The sequence below is a fragment of the Anguilla anguilla genome, chromosome 9 (assembly GCF_013347855.1).
Source record: "Anguilla anguilla isolate fAngAng1 chromosome 9, fAngAng1.pri, whole genome shotgun sequence".
NCBI lineage: Eukaryota > Metazoa > Chordata > Actinopteri > Anguilliformes > Anguillidae > Anguilla > Anguilla anguilla.
In genome coordinates this window covers 6,620,761-6,638,260 of record NC_049209.1, presented here as the reverse complement: position 1 = coordinate 6,638,260, position 17,500 = coordinate 6,620,761, and the positions used below count along the sequence as shown (strand labels likewise).

The 17,500-nt window shown below is 54.5% G+C and overlaps 1 protein-coding gene across 1 annotated transcript in view; it reads left to right on the top strand.

The window, feature by feature from the left end:
* The window catches only part of LOC118234938 (RNA-binding protein Musashi homolog 2-like), an 82,775-nt gene that overhangs the window by 30,155 nt on the left and 35,120 nt on the right, over positions 1-17,500 (top strand). The window contains exon 4 of the mRNA XM_035431822.1: positions 13,148-13,267. Coding sequence (XP_035287713.1) covers positions 13,148-13,267 — 120 coding nt within the window. The remainder of the gene's footprint in view (positions 1-13,147; positions 13,268-17,500) is intronic.

The following is a 17,500-nucleotide window of genomic DNA, read 5'->3' as shown; positions in this document are numbered from 1 at the left end:
CCTCGGTTAAAACACACAAACTGTCGGTCAGACCACGGTTAAAACACACAAACTGCCGGTCAGACCACGGTTAAAACACACAAACTGTCGGTCAGACCTCGGTTAAAACACACACACTGCCGGTCAGATCACGGTTAAAACACAAACTGTCGGTCAGACCACGGTTAAAACGCTCAGACTGCGTCCCTCCGCCTGCGGTTTTATTTATATTCTGAGCGGAAGTGTTCCGCCATTATGGAAATCAGCCATCTGGAAGGAGTGTGCGGCGGGGCGAAGTTGGCAGAGCCGCTCGCCTTCACGGTTGCGTATTTCCTCCTTTCAGAAGAGGAGAATGCCTTTTTCTTTTTTGTGTATTTTTTTTCTTTTTCTTCTTCTTCATCCCCCGTTCACCGGCAGCGGGTGTTTTTGACGCGGCCCGCTTTGATGTGTGTTGTACGCCGCGCGCCCGCCTGCATACATACATAAAGATGTACCACTTCAAGGTCGCGGACTCAGAAACGGTTTTGATGTCGGCTGGTCGGCTGTTCTCGTAGCCGGTAAAAGTAAAAAAAAATAATAATAATAATTTCCCTCGGCAAGATCCAGAACTTCGCCCCTCTTTTATTCGGCCATTTTGTAGAGCGCGGTCCCGTCGGCCGCCTTCGGTGACGGGCACGGGGTCCGGCGGGTGGGGCACCGGCCGACCCGCGGGCGGCGCGTTCCCAAAGCGGAGCCCCCCCGGTTCGGAGGCCCCCCGTCTCGGGGAAAAAGGGTACGATCGGGGGTTCGAGGTTTCCGCGGCGTGAGCTTTAATTGGACCCGTGACCAGCTGGAGCCGCACGGTGTGGGGGGAGAGGCGGCGTCTGTGAAGCGAACTGTGGGCGGTCCCCCCCCCCCCCCCCATATGGGCGGGGCATGGAGGGGAGGGGGGGCGGGGTCCGAGGGACTGACCGTTGGGACTAATTGACCTGCAGTCCAGGTGAGTAGGCGAGAGAGAGAGTGAGAAAGAGAGAGGGAGAGGGAAAGAGAGAGAGAGAGCCCTTCAGCAGCTGTGCCACCTCTTCCCACTCTTCAGTGAAATTGTTACTAATTGAAAAGCCTGCTTATTAACCCGGTAGGCGTGCGGAGGCAAAAGCCTTCCAGAGTGCGGCAGGGCCCGGAGAAGATGGCTGATGCGTGGCGGACACGCACGCAGGTTTGGAAAAAGCTGTCTGTCTGCTCAATCAGGACTGATTCTGTGATGAGTGGATGCTGGGCGTTTGATTGTTTTTGTGTTTGTTTTTTTGGTTTTTTTTGTGGTATCAGCCAGCAGTGGCTGATTCAGCTCAGGGGTTGGGCTGCCGTAGGAGTAGTTTTTTTATGGAGATTAATCCTGTCTTCAGCAGCTAGAGAGATTCGGTGACGTTGCTTCCGTGCTAGACAAATCCACGCACTTTCCGCGCGCGGGTGAACGTGCTTCTGCGATGCCAGCCACCGCCCAGCATGCAGAGGATTGTGGGATAGAGATGGGCAAAACCACCCCTTTCCTGGCAAGGTTTTTTTTTTCCCCTCTTCTACAGGGCTTGGTGTATGTTCCATTGCTGTCGGGATTCACAATGAGTGGGCCTGTTTTTTGACGTTCTGCGGAACGAACAGTGTAGTTGAGGGAACGGCGATCAGGCAGAGACGTGTGTTATGGACAGACAGACAGACGCTTCTTCGGTTGGCCTGGCCTGGCGTGCTCTGCGTCGAGTCAGCGTAAGAGGGCCCAACCCTCCAGGTTTCTGAATTTCTGTTCATCACAGAGACCAAAAAACGGGGGAGGGGATGGAAAAACGTTTCTCGCATCCTTGCTGGGTTAATGTTCTCACACCCTCGCTGGGTTATCATTCTCACATCCTCGCTGGGTTATCGTTCTCACACCCTCGCTGGGTTATCGTTCTCACACCTTCGCTGGGTTAATGTAGTCACACCCTCGCTGGGTTAACGTTCTCTCACCCTCGCTGGGTTAACGTTCTCACACCCTCGCTGGGTTAACGTTCTCTCACCCTCGCTGAGTTATCGTTCTCACACCCTCGCTGGGTTAATGTTCTCACACCCTTGCTGGGTTATCATTCTCACACCCTCGCTGGGTTAATGTTCTCACACCCTCGCTGGGTTATCATTCTCACACCCTCGCTGGGTTAATGTGCTCACACCCTCGCTGGGTTAATGTGCTCACACCCTCGCTGGGTTAATGTTCTCACACCCTCGCTGGGTTAATGTTCTCACACCCTCGCTGGGTTCATGTTCTCACACCCTCGCTGGGTTAATGTGCTCACACCCTCGCTGGGTTAAGGTTCTCTCACCCTCGCTGGGTTATCGTTCTCACACCCTCGCTGGGTTATTGTTCTCACACCCTCGCTGGGTTATTGTTCTCTCACCCTCGCTGGGTTATTGTTCTCTCACCCTCGCTGGGTTATCGTTCTCACACAGCTGGGTGGTGCAGATCGTCTTCTCCCCTCACAGACGCGCGCGATGGAGGGGTGGGCGTGTTCTTCAGCCTGCCGCGTCTTTACCCGCGCTCTCTGTTTAAGGAGAGGAGTGTCAGTCCTGCGGCTCTTCAGTTACTCACGTTGGCACGGCGACGGCGCTGTGGAGTCTGTTGCCGGGTTGCGTTTGAGGAGAGCGGCTATCAGAGAGAGCTGTGTTCGCTAACATCCCCGCACACCTGACACTTCACCTGAGGAGCTGCGTGAGAGGGAATGATCAGCGATCGCCGAGTCCAGCTTGCTTCTGCTCTCTCCTCCACTCACAGCCTCTCTCCTCTCCCCCCTTCTCTCCTCTCTTCTCTTCCTCTCCTCTCCCTTCCTCTCCCCTCAACTCCCTTTTTCTCCTCTGTTCCTCTCCTCTCCTCTCTACTCCTCTCCCCCTCTCCTCTCCTATCATCTCCCCTCCCCTCCTCTCCTCTCCTCCCCTACTCTCCTTTCTTCCTCTACACTCCCCTCCTCTCCTCCCCTCCCCTCCTCTCCTCTCTTCTCCTCTCCCCTCCTCCTCTCCTCCCCTCCTCTCCTCTCTTCTCCCCTCCTTTCCTTTCCTCTCCTTTCCCCTCCTCTCCTCTCCCCTCCCCTCCCCTCCCCTCTCCTCCCCTCCCCTCATCTCCTCTCCTCTCCTCTCCTCTCCTCTCCTCTCCCCTCATCTCCTCTCCTCTCCTCTCCCCTCCCCTCCCCTCCCCTCATCTCCTCTCCTCTCCCCTCCTTTCCTCTCCCCTCCTCTCTTCCTCTCCTCTCCCCTCCTCTTCTCCTCCCCTCCTCTCTTCTCCTCTCCCCTCCTCTCTTTTCCTCTCCTTTCCTCTCCTCTCCCCTTCTAATCTCCCCCTCTACTCCCCCCTCCTCAGCCCTGTTATAATTATGGTGCTCATTCCCCAGTGATTGTGCTCCAGTCCGTGCTCAGTGTGCTCCGGTCCTGCGCCTCCTCCCTCCTCCTCCTCCTCCTCCTCCTCCCTCCTGCTCTAATGCCACTCCAGTGCTCCTGCAGCCCTCTCAGCAGGAGCATGCCTCCCTGGCAGCGTTCCCTCATTAAAAGTTCTCTGCCTTGTTTTCGAGTTATCAGTTTTTTTTTTTCCCTCCTTCAGGTCACACGCCTAAATAATGTCGCCTCAGAAGTCCTTAGTGATGCTCTCGGGTTATCTGACTGCCCGCCGCTCGCTGTTTGGATGGCGGACAGCGGTGTGATCGCGTCTCGTAAAACACAGTTTACACATCGCTTAGCCGGCGTGGGCCTCCAGCTCGGCACGCCCACACCCCACACCCCCCCTCCCTCTCCGCCGTTTCCCCTCCCGGAATGAAAAAACGGCTCGGGCCGGACTTCGCCTCGCCGGTGCGACCGCGGCCCGGTTTTCGGAAGGAGTACGCCGGGGTACGCCGAAACCCCTCCTCCTCTCATCTCCGTCATCTCTCCCTCTCTCTTCCCTTTGAAGCTTTTCAAAAAGCTGCTTTCCTCCTGCGTCCCCTTTCTTCCTCTTCCTCTTCCTCTTCCTCGGCGCGCGTTTGTCCGTTTGAACGTGGGCGAAGGCCCCCCGAATGTTTTTTTCCCCCAGTCATTAAAATGCATAACAAATTAAGACTGTTTACTGGAGTGTTAATGAGAGGGGGCCCGGGCGCCCCGCGTTAATTAACATCAGCGTGCCGGGTAACGAGCCCGTCGTTCGCAGAGTGCTTTTGAGAGGGTCCTGCTCGCTCCCGCTTCCTCTGCCGGGCTCTTTGATTTTGTGGTGGGGGGGGGAGGGGGGGCTTTTATTCTTCCGACGGGCCCCCGGAGGCGAGCCGTCCCCTCGTTAGGACGCCGTTGTCACGGGATACGTAACGAAGAGGCCGCCTGCGTTTCCGGGCCCTCTGTGGCCCGGGGAAGGAGAGCCTGCTCTGTACTGGGGGGGGGCGCGGTGGAGAAACAAACCGGCCTCTCCCTCAGTATCGCTTCCCTGGATGCAGAACTGAGTCCAGCCATGCGGTGGACTGAAGAACCTGAATAAACCACATACTGGGGGGGGGGCGGGGGGTGAGCTGTGGGGGGGGGGTGCTGGCTAGGCTGGTATTGTTCTCCAGAGGAGAGTTCTACTCCTGTGCTTTGTGGAGATGATTATACAGCGTGTACGCCGCGTGTGCTGTAGGCGAAATGCCCCTTTTCAGCGCAGAATGGCTTTCTGACATTTTTATGACACGTGCCATGTGATGCCTGTTACGTGTTCTTGTAAAGCGTGAGAGCATTAATGTGCCGTAAATGATACATTGCTATTTTTTTCCCTCAGAAAAGCTAATGAAAGGATCACAGATTGGCCGTAGTTATGGAATGTGACGATGTGGTGCCTCTTAAACAGCAGGGGGGGAAATAATTATTCATTAATGCATATGGAAAAATTGCACCTCCCCTCCCGGATTTTTTCCACAGAATCTGTTTACTCTCCAACCCTCTATTTATAGAGCAATGAAGTGCGATGTGTGAATTTATTTTATTTTATTTTTTGTAAATATGCTGACCTCCTCTCTGGACCGTTATATCCAATGATGTATGGAACAGTTACAATAAGAAACTGCAAAGCCTGTCTTTCCGTTGTATTGGTAGATTTTTTTGTTTGCCCTGTAAATACAGTAGGCCCTTTTTCAGAATCCAACCCCCCGTGTTCGGTGATAAAAAGGGGATGGGTGTGTTTATAAGGAGAAGGCCTCGTTTAGGATGGGAGTGCCCGCGTCCCCAATCCTCTCGCTCACCTCCACCCGTCCGGGCTCGAGCTCTGACTCAGACCCCCCCCCCCGCGTTACTCTCGTGTCTGAAAAAAAAAAAAAAAAAAAAAGGCTGGGAAGTTTTCATTAACAGGCAGGCATTAAGATTTAAGAGGCTGACAGTCAGGAGTCGGACGTTGGTGGGGTGTGGGGTGTGGGGTGTGGGGTGGGGGGGGGCGCGTGGGGTGGGGGGGTTGGTGGTGTCGGAGCTGTGCACACGAAGGCCGCTCAGGCTCTCCGTGCCTCATCAGTGCCCCAGTCCTCCGCCACGCAGAGGAAGGCACTTTTAATAGCTCCGGAGAAAAGGCCTTTTGAGAGCGCAAAAAAAAAAAAAAAAAAAAATACAGGCCCGGTTCTGAGCTGAAGGATGACAACAATAAGGCACTTGTCAGTCCACAGATGAAAAGGTAGCTATGGAGATTGTGTTTATATCAATTTGTCGCTCTTCACATAACCCCCCCCACATCCCCCCCCACCTCCCGCCCCCTCAGATTTCCCTTCCCTTTTATAGCAGGCGAGCTGGAGGGAAGAGCGCGGGGCTGTTTTTCCTGTTTCTTCTTTATCGGGCCTTCCCTCCATCGCTCCGCTCCGCTCCTTTTGTCCCCGAGACGCGTCTCTCTCTCTCTCCCCGGCGCCCGGACTTCCGCAGATTTATCTGCCGATTGCGGCTTTGCGCAGGAGCGACGAGCTAAGCGACGAGGAGCGCTCCAGTCCGTAAATTAAAAAAATAAATAACAGGCAATTTTGGGGAAAATGAAGGTCAATGCGTTAATTAGAATAAATCCTGTTGAGTGTGTAGTTCACGGAATGTGTAGGTTCTGTGCGATACGCATAATTAGCGAAATGAAAAAAGACAATTGCCTCACAGACTCTTCGGGTCAAGAAAGGTGTTAAAAGTTAAAAACAAGAGTGTTTGGGTTTTTCAGGTTCAGTTTGTTCTTGTTTTGTAAGACGGTCTGCGATTGAGACTGCGGGACAGGACGTGGTGTTTCTGGCAGACCCCCCCCCCCCCCCCCCAGTCCCACGAGGGTGTGGCAGCAGAGAGCGGGCGGCGACAGATCTGCGGAACAGGGGGAGCGTGCCCCCCCCCCCCCCCCCCGGTGTTTACCCCGTCTCCTAAAGCAAACAGGACCCGTGGCTCGCGTGTTTACCCGCCAGGAGACGGCAGCGAACGCGGGTTTCCATCGCGCCGCTTGGCACGCAAACGCCCGGGGAGGGCCAGGGGCGAGCTCTGCCCCTCTGTTTTAGCCAGGGGCACGTCAGCGCGGACAGGTACCGATCACACAGGGGACGGGCTCGTCTGATTGGACGACCATCGGCAGCGCTTTCGCGACACCGGGGGTGAAAAACAGCGGCGCGTTTCCTGCAAAAAAATTTGGATGTTTTTTTTTTGGCGCCAGGCCATTTTAGACACGGTCGTGTGCGATGGGGCTTTTTTCACGGCAGTTAGGACAAGAGTGACATCATTAGTGACATCATTACTGCGGGGTGCAGCTTGAGAGAAGAGTTTTTTGAGCCCGTGGGATGCATTGTTTTACGTGTCATCTCTGCATTTTTCGGAGAGGAAGTAGGAAAACGTGATGGCAGAGCAGACAGCGGGAGGCCTAACGCAACAGGGGGGGGCTGGCGGCCATTTTCTGCGCAATGGGGGGGGGGGGGGAGTGCTGGGAGAGGGAGGAGGTAGGGGCACACAGAGAGGGAGAGGGGAAGAGAGAGAGAGAGAGGGACAGAGGGGGAGAGAGAGGGGAAGAGAGAGAGAGAGAGGGACAGAGGGGGAGAGAGAGAGGGAGAGAGAGAGAGAGGGGGACAGAGGGAGAGAGAGAGAGGGACAGAGGGAGCGAGAGAGAGAGAGAGGGATGGAGAGAGAGAGAGGGACAGAGGGGAAGAGAGAGAGAGGGACAGAGGGAGAGAGAGAGAGAGGGACGGAGAGAGAGGGACAGAGGGAGGGAGAGAGAGAGAGCGAGAGAAAGAGGGACAGAGAGAGAGAGAGAGAGAAGAGCGGGAGTTGGTGTGGGGAAGACGTCACCTAGCCGCAGGGGGCAGCTGTATCTAGGGGACAGATAGGCCGATGCGCAGTGAGAGCTGCAGTCTGCTCTCTGTAAATAAATAAGAAATAAATAAGAAAGCTTCCCTGTAATGTTAGTGAATAAAGACACCCTTTCAGAGCTTTATAATGCAGTTTTGGGGGGGGGGGCTTAACTTAAATGCACTCTGCCATGCATTTCTTTCCACATACTTTTAATATTACAGCCACTTAAATCAAGAAGAAGGAGCGCATGGAAACGTAAACCGCGAAGGCGAAGGACTCTCTGAAAAACCCAACGCTCTCTCCTGCGGGTTTATCGTTCGCTCTCTCTCCTCCCTCCCGTAAGCCGAGCGAATCCTTCAGCTCGCCGGACAGAGAGCGGTGGGGACGCGGCCCTACGGCGAGGGGGGGGTGGTGGCGGTGTGTGGGGTGGGGGGGGCTCCAGATGAGAACAGATGTGTCCTTGTCTCAGAGGCAGGACTCTCCGGACCTGCCAAGCGGAGGCACTGATGTGGCAAGGAGGATGAAATAATTGTGAAAAATTGAAAGCTAAATATTGGCTTTATCTCCTTCGGTAATAAAGGGCCATGAAATTGATTTAACGCCGCGGCGCCTCTCCTGGGCGACTTCTTACCAGCCGAGTACAAAACAATGAGCCGCAGAGATCTATTAATTAACCCGCCTAATCCCGCCAAGTTAATCTCTCTCAAGAACTTTGCCCATCAGTAACTTTGGAGCCGTGGGCTCCGCCAGGGGGGCCCCGGTAACAATGGCAGCGGCGGGGAAAAGACACAGAGCTTAAGGAAGAACAACGGAGGGAAAGACTTCGGCTGGCGAAGGACGACGACGTCGTTTCTGCACGGCAACAAGCCGGGGCCTGCTCTTTTTGTCGAGAGGCGGGCGGGGCGGGGGGGGGGGGGGGGGGGGGGGTGCGATTGTCATTACCATAACGTTTAGTCTTGATTTCTATTTCTCTGAAGAGATTACCGAGTGGGGCGGAAATCAGACGCGCGACTTGACTCCCGTCGCCGTCGCGTTCGAAGGGGGCCTTTTTTTTTTTTTTTTTTTGATTGATTATAATCTGTCCCGGATTTCGCCGATCGGCGCCAGGCTGACGTCAGCCGACCGTGCCGCGGCGCGACGCCGGGCTGCTCTGGCCTTGCCGGCGAGGCGGCTTTCTGTCGAACGGCGGCTCTTCACCGCCCCCCCCCCCCCCCCCCCCACCTCCTCCGGACCCCCCAACGCCGTGTCGGCGCGACCCGGTCCGCACCGCGACACATTTCGCTCTCGCTCCTCGGCCGAGGTGTGAATTACCTCGTTCCCCCCGCAGGTTCACAAAACCAAAATGTGTTTTTCCCTCTGGTGTGATTTCGCTGCCCCCCAACCTCCTCTTCGGCTCTCGCCCCTGCTTCCGGCACCTCTCTGGGGGCGGGGGGGGGGCGGGAGATGGGAAGAGGGGGGCGGAGGACCAAGGGCGGAGGAGGGAGCAGGCTGGCTCTGGAGGGCGTACAGGGCCCAGAGTAGGGCTCTCTGATGGGGTCTCAGTGGACCTCTACACCCAGCACACAGGCCCCTCTCCCTGTGTCACACAGCCTTTCTCTCCACTTTGTGACCTTTTCAGCCCCTCTTTCTGTCTTTCTGCCTTGTTTTTTCTCTCTCTCTCTCTCTTTCTCTCCTGGACGCATTTCTCTAACATCCGCCATTCGCAGCAGGGCATTTGTGTAGGGCTGCTGCAGTAACCGCCTTACCAAGGGCAGCTGGCTGTCCCTCGGTCTGGACGGAAGACGAAGGGCAATCAGGCTTTTGCCTCCGTGGCGCTGGGTTATGGAACAGCCTTCCCATTGATATTAGATATGCAGACACTGTGGACACAATTTTAAGTGGTGTCTAAAGACTCATTTGTTCAGACAGGCTTTCAATTGACGTTCAACTGACGTTCAAATTGTTTGTTTTACGTTTTTACGTTGTGTTACGGATGTGTGTGTGTGTGTGTGTGTGTGTGTGTGTGTGTATACATTCGCTGTTTTTATTTGCACTCTGTGAAGCACTTTGTGGCCCTTGTCCTTGAAGAGTGCTATATAAATAAAGTTTACTTACTCACTTACCGTGATTATGGGAGGCTTACCGCGGGACTGGACCACATTACCATCGTTAATTTTTTTTTATAAATAGCCCTCAGGGCAGTCCTTCCTAGACTAATTGAATTAAATTGTTGCTACGACATCACCTCGTTTTATATCTTCGAGATAGTTTAACAAGGTTACCGTAAGGTGAATAATAATAATTGTTATTGTTATTATTATAATTAGGGATGTCCACTTCAATTATTATTTAAAATAGTACTACCCTAACAACTTTTGCCAAGGCTTTTGAATAACCGTTGCAAAAACAGTGATAGTTGTAGAGTGCATATGACAGGCTTGTGCTTAATTTCGGAGTGTAAGAAGAGAGTAGGCTATGTCTTGTTGGCTTTGCTGCATATTTAAGAAGACATAGGTCTTTTCCGAAATTAAATAAAACTACGCAAAATATTCCAGTAACATGTAGGGGTTCTAAACAAATTGGTTGTGGGTGGGTTGAAGATGTTGAACTATTTGATTGTAATAGACCAAAATAAATAAAATAAAAAACAAGAGGGGCCTAATTGTGTGCATCACCCCCCCCATCTGAACAAAACCCTTTGTCTGGGAGTCTGGGATTCATGGTGTGACGATGATCCATCGCCAGCAGACCAACGCTGCAGAAGATGTGTATTTTAATTAGAGCCGTTCAGTAATTATATTTATACCGCAGGAATGACTCAGACGTGGATTTTTTAAATTGTTCAGCATAGCGACGATGGGAATTGATTAAAATATTTCAACACCAGAGAGGAGTGTGTCCACGCTTTCCTCTCCTCTTGTGTAACAGTAGCTTTGTTGGTTTTTCTGTCGTCTTCCAGACTTGCTTGACTGTGATTTGACTCATGGTATTTGTAGTTCTAATGGTACTAAAGCACCATTCATAACAATACAGAAAATAACAACTGCTACAGAGCAGCATATTTCCCTTAGTGTTCTATCACTTGGTAATGCTGCCTATGCCCTTCCAGGCTCTTGACAGTGCTTAAATTATTGTTATTATTATTATTATTATTTTTATTAAATGGCGTCCGCTTTATTGTGTCCGCGGGGCCAGACGAGGCGGGGACGTGAAGAGCTGAGCCGTGGTGCTGAGGTCTTTCTCGCACGGAAGGACTTGGCTCACCTGGGGAGGCTCACCTAGGGGGGAAGGCCGAGCCTCTGGCCGGTTTGTGCCCCGTGTGATGTACCGGAGCCGCAAGTCGAAGCAGCCGTTCCTTTCTCTTCTTCATTTTCTCTTCCCCGTCGCCACCGAGTCGCCCTTCCGCGTCGACGGAGTGGATTAAAGAGCACTTGGTAACGAGCAATTAATCCCCGGTTCCTAATCTCATAACAATGCTGTAAGGACGGGGGGGGGAGCGGGACGGGGGGGGGCAGGGGGCCTGTGGGGGCCGGCTCAACCCGAGCTTTGCACTCACCCTCCCCGCAAATCAGAGCCTCTCCTCGGGGCCCCCAGCGGCTCCGGTCGGGCCGCGGTCGGGCTGTTCACGCTGCCTGGAGCCCAAAATTACCCCCCCCCCCCCCCCCCCCAGATTGATTAGGGTTCCGAGGCGGCGGCGGATGATTCGCTCTCCTGGCTTTACGAGCCGCGCCCCCCCGCGCGCGGGCGGCAGGGAGATAAGTGACTTAAGCGCACGGTGAAGTGTAGTGTGCGAGCGTGCAGCCGTTTCCGTATCGGTGCTAATGGGAGAGGGGGGGGGAGGGGGTGGAGGGGGGGGCGGTAGTTTGGCTCCCGGTTAACTCTGTCCTCGCCCGCTCGGCAAGGGACGGGCGCTGAGCGCTATGTGGCGAGCGTTCGTGTGCGCCGCGCATATAGAGCCTCCCGTTTCGCTGCCCCCCCCACCCCCCCGTCGACGCGCGATAAATAGCTCGACAAGTTAAGAGGCGCTGGATGTGGACGGGCGGCGCTGGACTGCGCGGGAGAGGCGGTGCCGGAGGGCAGCCCGGGGGGTCAGTTCAGTCACTCATCCCCGCGCTTCTCTCGCGCGCGCGGCGTCCTCCTCAGCCTACGGCGCGGGCGCTTATCGATTCAGCCGGAGCTCGGAGCCCCACCAGGAGAATTTGCAGAGCGGACGGGGGACCCGGCAGAACCGCGTAAAACACAGGCTGTCTCCCGAGTGTGAATTACCAGGCTTCTGAGCTTTCAGGACTCGTCGAACGAGGTGGATTGTTGCTATTACGAGAAAATAGTATTTTCCATTTATTTTTTTTTTTTTAAGAGTCGCCATGTCGGGCGTTAAACCTGGCGTTCCTCTGCTCCTAGCGGCTGTTTGACAACATGTCGTACAGCTGAGGCCTTATGGGGCAATAACCCAAAAAATCGAGCAGCGCAACCGAACCTCCCGGCTACGGTAATTCACCGAAGCAGGAAATTGGAGGGGCTGTAATTGTTTAGTTTAAGTAATGGATCACGCTCAGATCTCCGTCACTCGCCGCAGCTGTCAGTCAGGCCGGCATCCCGGGGCGCCCCACGTGCGTGTGCGCGCACCAGTAATGAGGTTAGTGTGCAGGGTGTGCACGTGTCCGTGCCCGTGCGCGCGCGCGCACACCGATAATGAGGTTAGGACGCAGCGTGACACTGAGGACCTCCCGTGCGGGGCGTGCAGTGCACCCGTGTGCTGCCGGTGGGGGGGGGTGGGGGGCGGGGGGGTGGGAATTCAGGGGCCCGCAGAAGGTTAATGAGCAGTTGTGGAATATGATTTTTTTTTTAATTTTTTAATTTTTTATCCCCCCCCCAGTGATTTTTTTTTTTCTGCCCACAATTTAGAATTTGGCAGTTACGCCTCTATCCACTGCAGCGCCGCTTGCACCTGTCACTGAAGCTTGCAGTCTCTGCTGACACGCTCGCTCAGGAGCCACGCCGCCATTTCACACCCCGCGAGGCCCACACACCGCGCACTGCGCCGCGGAAGTGGCTGTCAGGCCCGCTGACATGGCCGCCAATTACCGGCGCCCAACCCCGCCTTCGGGGACCGGCCCGACTGTGCCCTGCCACTGCAATCTCCCGGTCAAAGAGGAGTTCGTTGCTGACATGGACGAAAGCTTCGACTCGAACCTGACTCTCCAGTGCCCGGTCTGTGTTTTCAGAGAGAACCATTATGAACTGAGCCAGCTGAGAGACCTTGGAATATGATGTTGATCCCTTCCAGTGAAGGCAAAACAGATGCAGTGACGTTCTAGGTGATTTTGCGCTTACAACCTTGTGGCAGCAGTTTGGGGGAGGCCCTTTCCTATTTCAGAATGGCAATGCCCCCGGGCACACAGCGAGGTCCATATAAGAAATGGTTTTGTTGAGATTGGTGTGGAAGAATCCTGGCGTCAGTAATAGTCAGTTAAAGAAGAGCAGCACTGATCCTGACATCGGTAATAGCCAGTTAAAGAAGAGCAGCAGCACTGATCCTGACATCAGTAATAGTCAGTTAAAGAAGAGCAGCAGCACTGATCCTGGCATCAGTAACAGTCAGTTAAAGAAGAGCAGCAGCACTGATCCTGGTGTCAGTAATAGTCAGTTAAAGAACAGCAGCAGCACTGATCCTGACATCAGTAATAGTCAGTTAAAGAAGAGCAGCAGCACTGATCCTGGTGTCAGTAATGGTCAGTTAAAGAAGAGCAGCACTGATCCTGGCATCAGTAACAGTCAGTTAAAGAAGAGCAGCACTGATCCTGGCATCAGTAATAGTCAGTTAAAGAAGAGCAGCCGCAGCAGCAGCAGCAGCCGGTAGCGGCCCGGTTGAGTGCCGGTCCGGTGAGTGACGTGCGTGTGCCCCCCCCCTGTCTCCCCACAGGCTTCCCCGCGACGGCGTACGGTCCGGTGGCGGCGGCGGCGGTGGCGGCGGCGCGCGGCTCAGGTAGGGGGGCCCCCGGAGGAGCCGGTCACATGGCATACCCGCAGGCGGCAGGGGCAGGTAAACGCTCTGTCGGGATTCTGTGTGGCTGCTGATCTCCATCCTCTCCTCTTCACTCTCTCGCTCTCTCTCTCTCTCTCTCTCCGGCCTTCACACCGTCCGGCACGCACAGCGGGGGGCAGCAGGCCCGCGAAAAAAACCCAAAAAGAAACAACAAGCAGACAGGCGCTCTGGGACCTCTCTGGGGTCCTTCCTCCGGGGTTTGGGGCTAGGGCAGGGAGCCGCGACGCGACGTCGTCCCCCTGCTTCGATGTGTTTGTCTGCGGGCTTTTATTTTGAAGGTTTTTTTTTAAATTTGTGTTTGGACAACGACGTTCGTCTGCCGAAAACTTCTGCTCCTGACGCCGCTCTTTAAACAGGGGGGTAAACACGCGCCCCGCCCAGATGCTCGCGGATGACGGCAGATATGTACAGAGCCTTCTGAGCGGCGTGACACGCAGATGCTCATTATGGAAAAGACATACAACACATGCCCATACGCTTCTTTCTGTTGATTTAGTGTTAGACCTAAACAGGAAAACCGACTCTCTGTTTCAACAGCAAATAAACGGATGGCCGTGAGTAACTACCGGCGTGACCGGATTTGGCAGGTAGCGTTTAGCTCTCAGTTTAGCTAATTGCTGGAAATGTGGCAGTGTGCCCAAGGTGCTGGACTTGCGGGTCAGGACAGGGTGGCAGTTTAGACTTCCCCCGCTCGTGGTGCTGGAGTACCTCCTGTGTAGGAGAAGGCCCGTGCACCTCCGCAGGAAGTGACACGCGGCCCTGCTTCCGTCCAATTCGACCCCGCGTGTCTTTCAGACGCGTTAATAAACCGAGTCCCGCAGCCCGGCTGAGAGCATTGCCCCCCCCTCCCTCCCTCCCTCCCCCCCCGCCCCCCCGTGCCCGTCGGGTTAATTTGGGAAGCGCTCGAGTGTCTGCAGCGAAAGCAGGAAGCCAATCAGATCCCCTTTCAGCTCAATCAGGCCCCTTTGATTTGGCGGCTCATTCCTAAGCAAACAGACTCGTCTCGAACGGCGCTGGCGGCGGCGGCCTCCGCGGACGGGGTGGGGGGCGGGGGGTGCGACTCACGAAAGAGAATCGCGAGCTTATGCGGGAAGACTTCCCACGAGACCCGCACCAGGAGCCCTAAACCCGCGCCGTCGGCCCGGCCCGGAGCAGAGAGCCGTCGGCCCGGCCCGGAGCCGAGCAGGGAGCCGCCGGGACCGACGGCGGGCCGGCCGCGGCGCTGTTTCTGACATTAGCGGCGGTCTGGGATGGCTGGGCAGGAAATGAAGGGCTCAGCGGCAGTTTTTCTCCCAGCAGCAGCAGCGGCGGCGGCCCTCATAAGCGAAGCCGGGCTCGTTGGGCGAGCGCGTGCTGGGGCGAGCGTGCGCTCCTGATGGAGACGTTATAAGACATTTAAATGGACCTTTCTGCCAAATCCCCTCTTAATTCTGCACCCGGGGCCCCGCTGCGGAGCGCGGGCAGTAGCCTGCGCCGCCGCCGCCGCGCGTATAGATTAACTGATATCCGTGAGATCGCATTGAATGCGCCGCGCATCTGATGCGTTCCCCCCCCCCCCGCGCGCGCCTCCACAGGGGGCCAAGGGCGAGTGAAGGGCTGCTGCAGCCGTCCCTCAGAGAGCCCCCCACCCCCCCGGCACCATGTCCCGCCCGCCATCGCATTCCCGCTCGCTGACAGCAGCACGTCAGAGCGTGTATTTTTAACTACCCCCCCCCCCCCCCCCCTTAGCCCAAGACTCAGCCTTTCTCTGCTAACTGATCCCTGGAGCTGATAAATTTAATACAAAAAACATTATACTGGAGCACTGTGCGAATACATACTGTATATTTTCTGTACGATTTCAGTACTAACAAAATAGCGGTGAAACATAGTTTTTTTTTCCCCCCCTCAATTACAGCATATTTTATTGTTTTTCCCTGAATCAGAAACACTTGTTTTACTCACTTTCCCCCTTTGTATTTACCTAATACTTTCAGTCAGAGACTGTAAAGTTGGGTTTTTTTCCTGTGTAAAAGGCATGTTTCTGTTTAAAGTTCACAACGTTGAAATAAATGGGAAAAAAACCGCCTTGTTAGAACTGGGGACTGTATCCCATAATATCACATAAAGGCAGATTCTCTGAACTACGGGGAAATGGCCTTTGATTGAGCATTACACATTAATTCCGTGAAAAGTACGGAAAAACTAACTAAAAACCAGACGTACCTGATTGATCCACTACCGTGTTTGATAATGAATAAACATTGACTCAAGACTGCCGAGCCAGGTATGCCATTTTGATTAGAGTCCCAGGAATGTGCTAATTCTTCCGTTATAGTCTCTAATCGTCTTTAATCAGTGTCTGTGTGCACGGGGAGAGAAGGAGGTGAAGTGCAGCCAGTTCCTTCTCCTGTTGCTTCCTGTTGATTTAAACAGCGGTTGTGAACAGTCTTTCCGAGCCTCTGCGTTTTTTCCAAAAGAACAGGAAAGGGGGGGGCTTCGGCGCTTTCTAGAAGGGTAAAGCCGAAAAAAAAAAAGTATTGCGAAGGTGCTCTTTTGGAAAACCGACAGCTTAATGAGTACAGCAAGTCCCGAGGCACTCTCCTTAGAATAAAAAAAAAAAGCCTTTTGTGTTTTTCCCCACTTTGGCTGTTCTGAGGCCAGAAACAGACCGCGCTCTTCGCCGTTCGACACCTGCCGGCTTGTGCCCCCGCCCCCCCCCCCCCCCCCGGGCGGCAGTGACGCGCGGGGCACGGCGAAGAGCGCGGTCCTGGAATGCGTGCTGATTAACTCTCCCCGCCGAACGCGAGCAGAACGCCGTTCCTCGGGACCTCTGCGTGCCTGCTCCCCGCATATCTCAGGAAGAATTTGTGTTGTGCGTGGAGAGAAAAAAATGGCGGGCAGGCGGGTAATTAGATTAGGGTCTCTTTCCTTCCCTTTCCTTTTGCCCCTCTCTTTTTTTTCCGGGACTTCTCTTCCTCGTAGTGTGTTGTCATCTCGCCCCTTTGTTCCCAGGAGTCAGGTGGAATGATATGTCCTATACACTCGCTCTCCTATTATGGTATTAATATGGGCTAGCGTTGCTTCCAGCAGTGGTCTTCAGTGCATCGTTTTGTCTGCTGGAGCAATCCATACATTATTCTGCCTTTTGAAAAGCACGTTAGCTACATATTTGAATCTCTGATGTGCAGTGGCTCGGATGCAGAGATCAGTGGTCGTTTTTTTAAACACTGTTTGCTGTCTGGCTCTCTTCACATTGTGTTTTTTTTTGTAAGGCGGCTGATTTCCTTCGCGCCGAACCCCCCTGCTCATTTTTTTCGAGCTGAAAGCGGTAAGACGCGAAGCTTTTTTGGCGAGATTACCCACATTATCTCGGGCCATTGGGCATTTCCTCCCGACCGGCTCTGCCGTCATGGGGAGTGCGGCGGAGGCCGTGATTGGCCGGATCGGCGAAGGCAGAACGGCGCTCCGCTCTCAGCCCCACGGAGCTGATTTCTGTTATTGTGTCCCAGCTGATGCTCTGTGCTTTGAAAAAAAAAAAAAAAACTGGGGGGGGGAAAGGAACCGAACACTGCTTTGTGAGCGTGTTCATGTGACACCCCCCACACCCCCCCCCCCCTTGATCAGGAGCGAGGCTCTAGAGGGCGCAGCAGACGTTAAAGAGAACAGAGAGGGCGGAGCCTACGACGCTGGCCTCTGCCTCGCCCTCTGCCTCACAGCTGGGGGCGGGGCCTAGGGACGCCTGCCTGCCCTTAGCTTCCCCCCCTCTACGTGTGAGGTGGGTAATTCTCTGTAGGACAGTGGTAACCAACCCTGCTCCTGGAGATCTACCATCCGTCGATTTTCACTCCAACCTAACAAAGCTCACCCCACCCCAACAGTTAGAGCAGGGCTGCCCAACCCTGTTCCTGGAGATCTGCCCTCCTGTAGATTTCACTCCAACTCTAACAAACACCCACCTCATTCAACAGCTTGAGCTGCTGATTAGTAGAGACAGGTGTGCCAAATTAGGGTTGAAATGAAAACCAAGGACGGTAGATCTCCAGGAAAAGGTTGGTTACCACTGCTGTAGGACGTGTGGAATGATGTCTGTACTGCAGGCAGACGACCACGGGCTGTGCCTTTATTCAACCCTCGTCTTCCTTAAGACCTGTTTGAAATCCCCCTCTCAGTATTGTTTTTTATTTTTATTCTCCAAAAAAGAAAGGTTGATTGGTTGGGGAGTGTGGATGCTTGGGGAAAGGGGGGGGG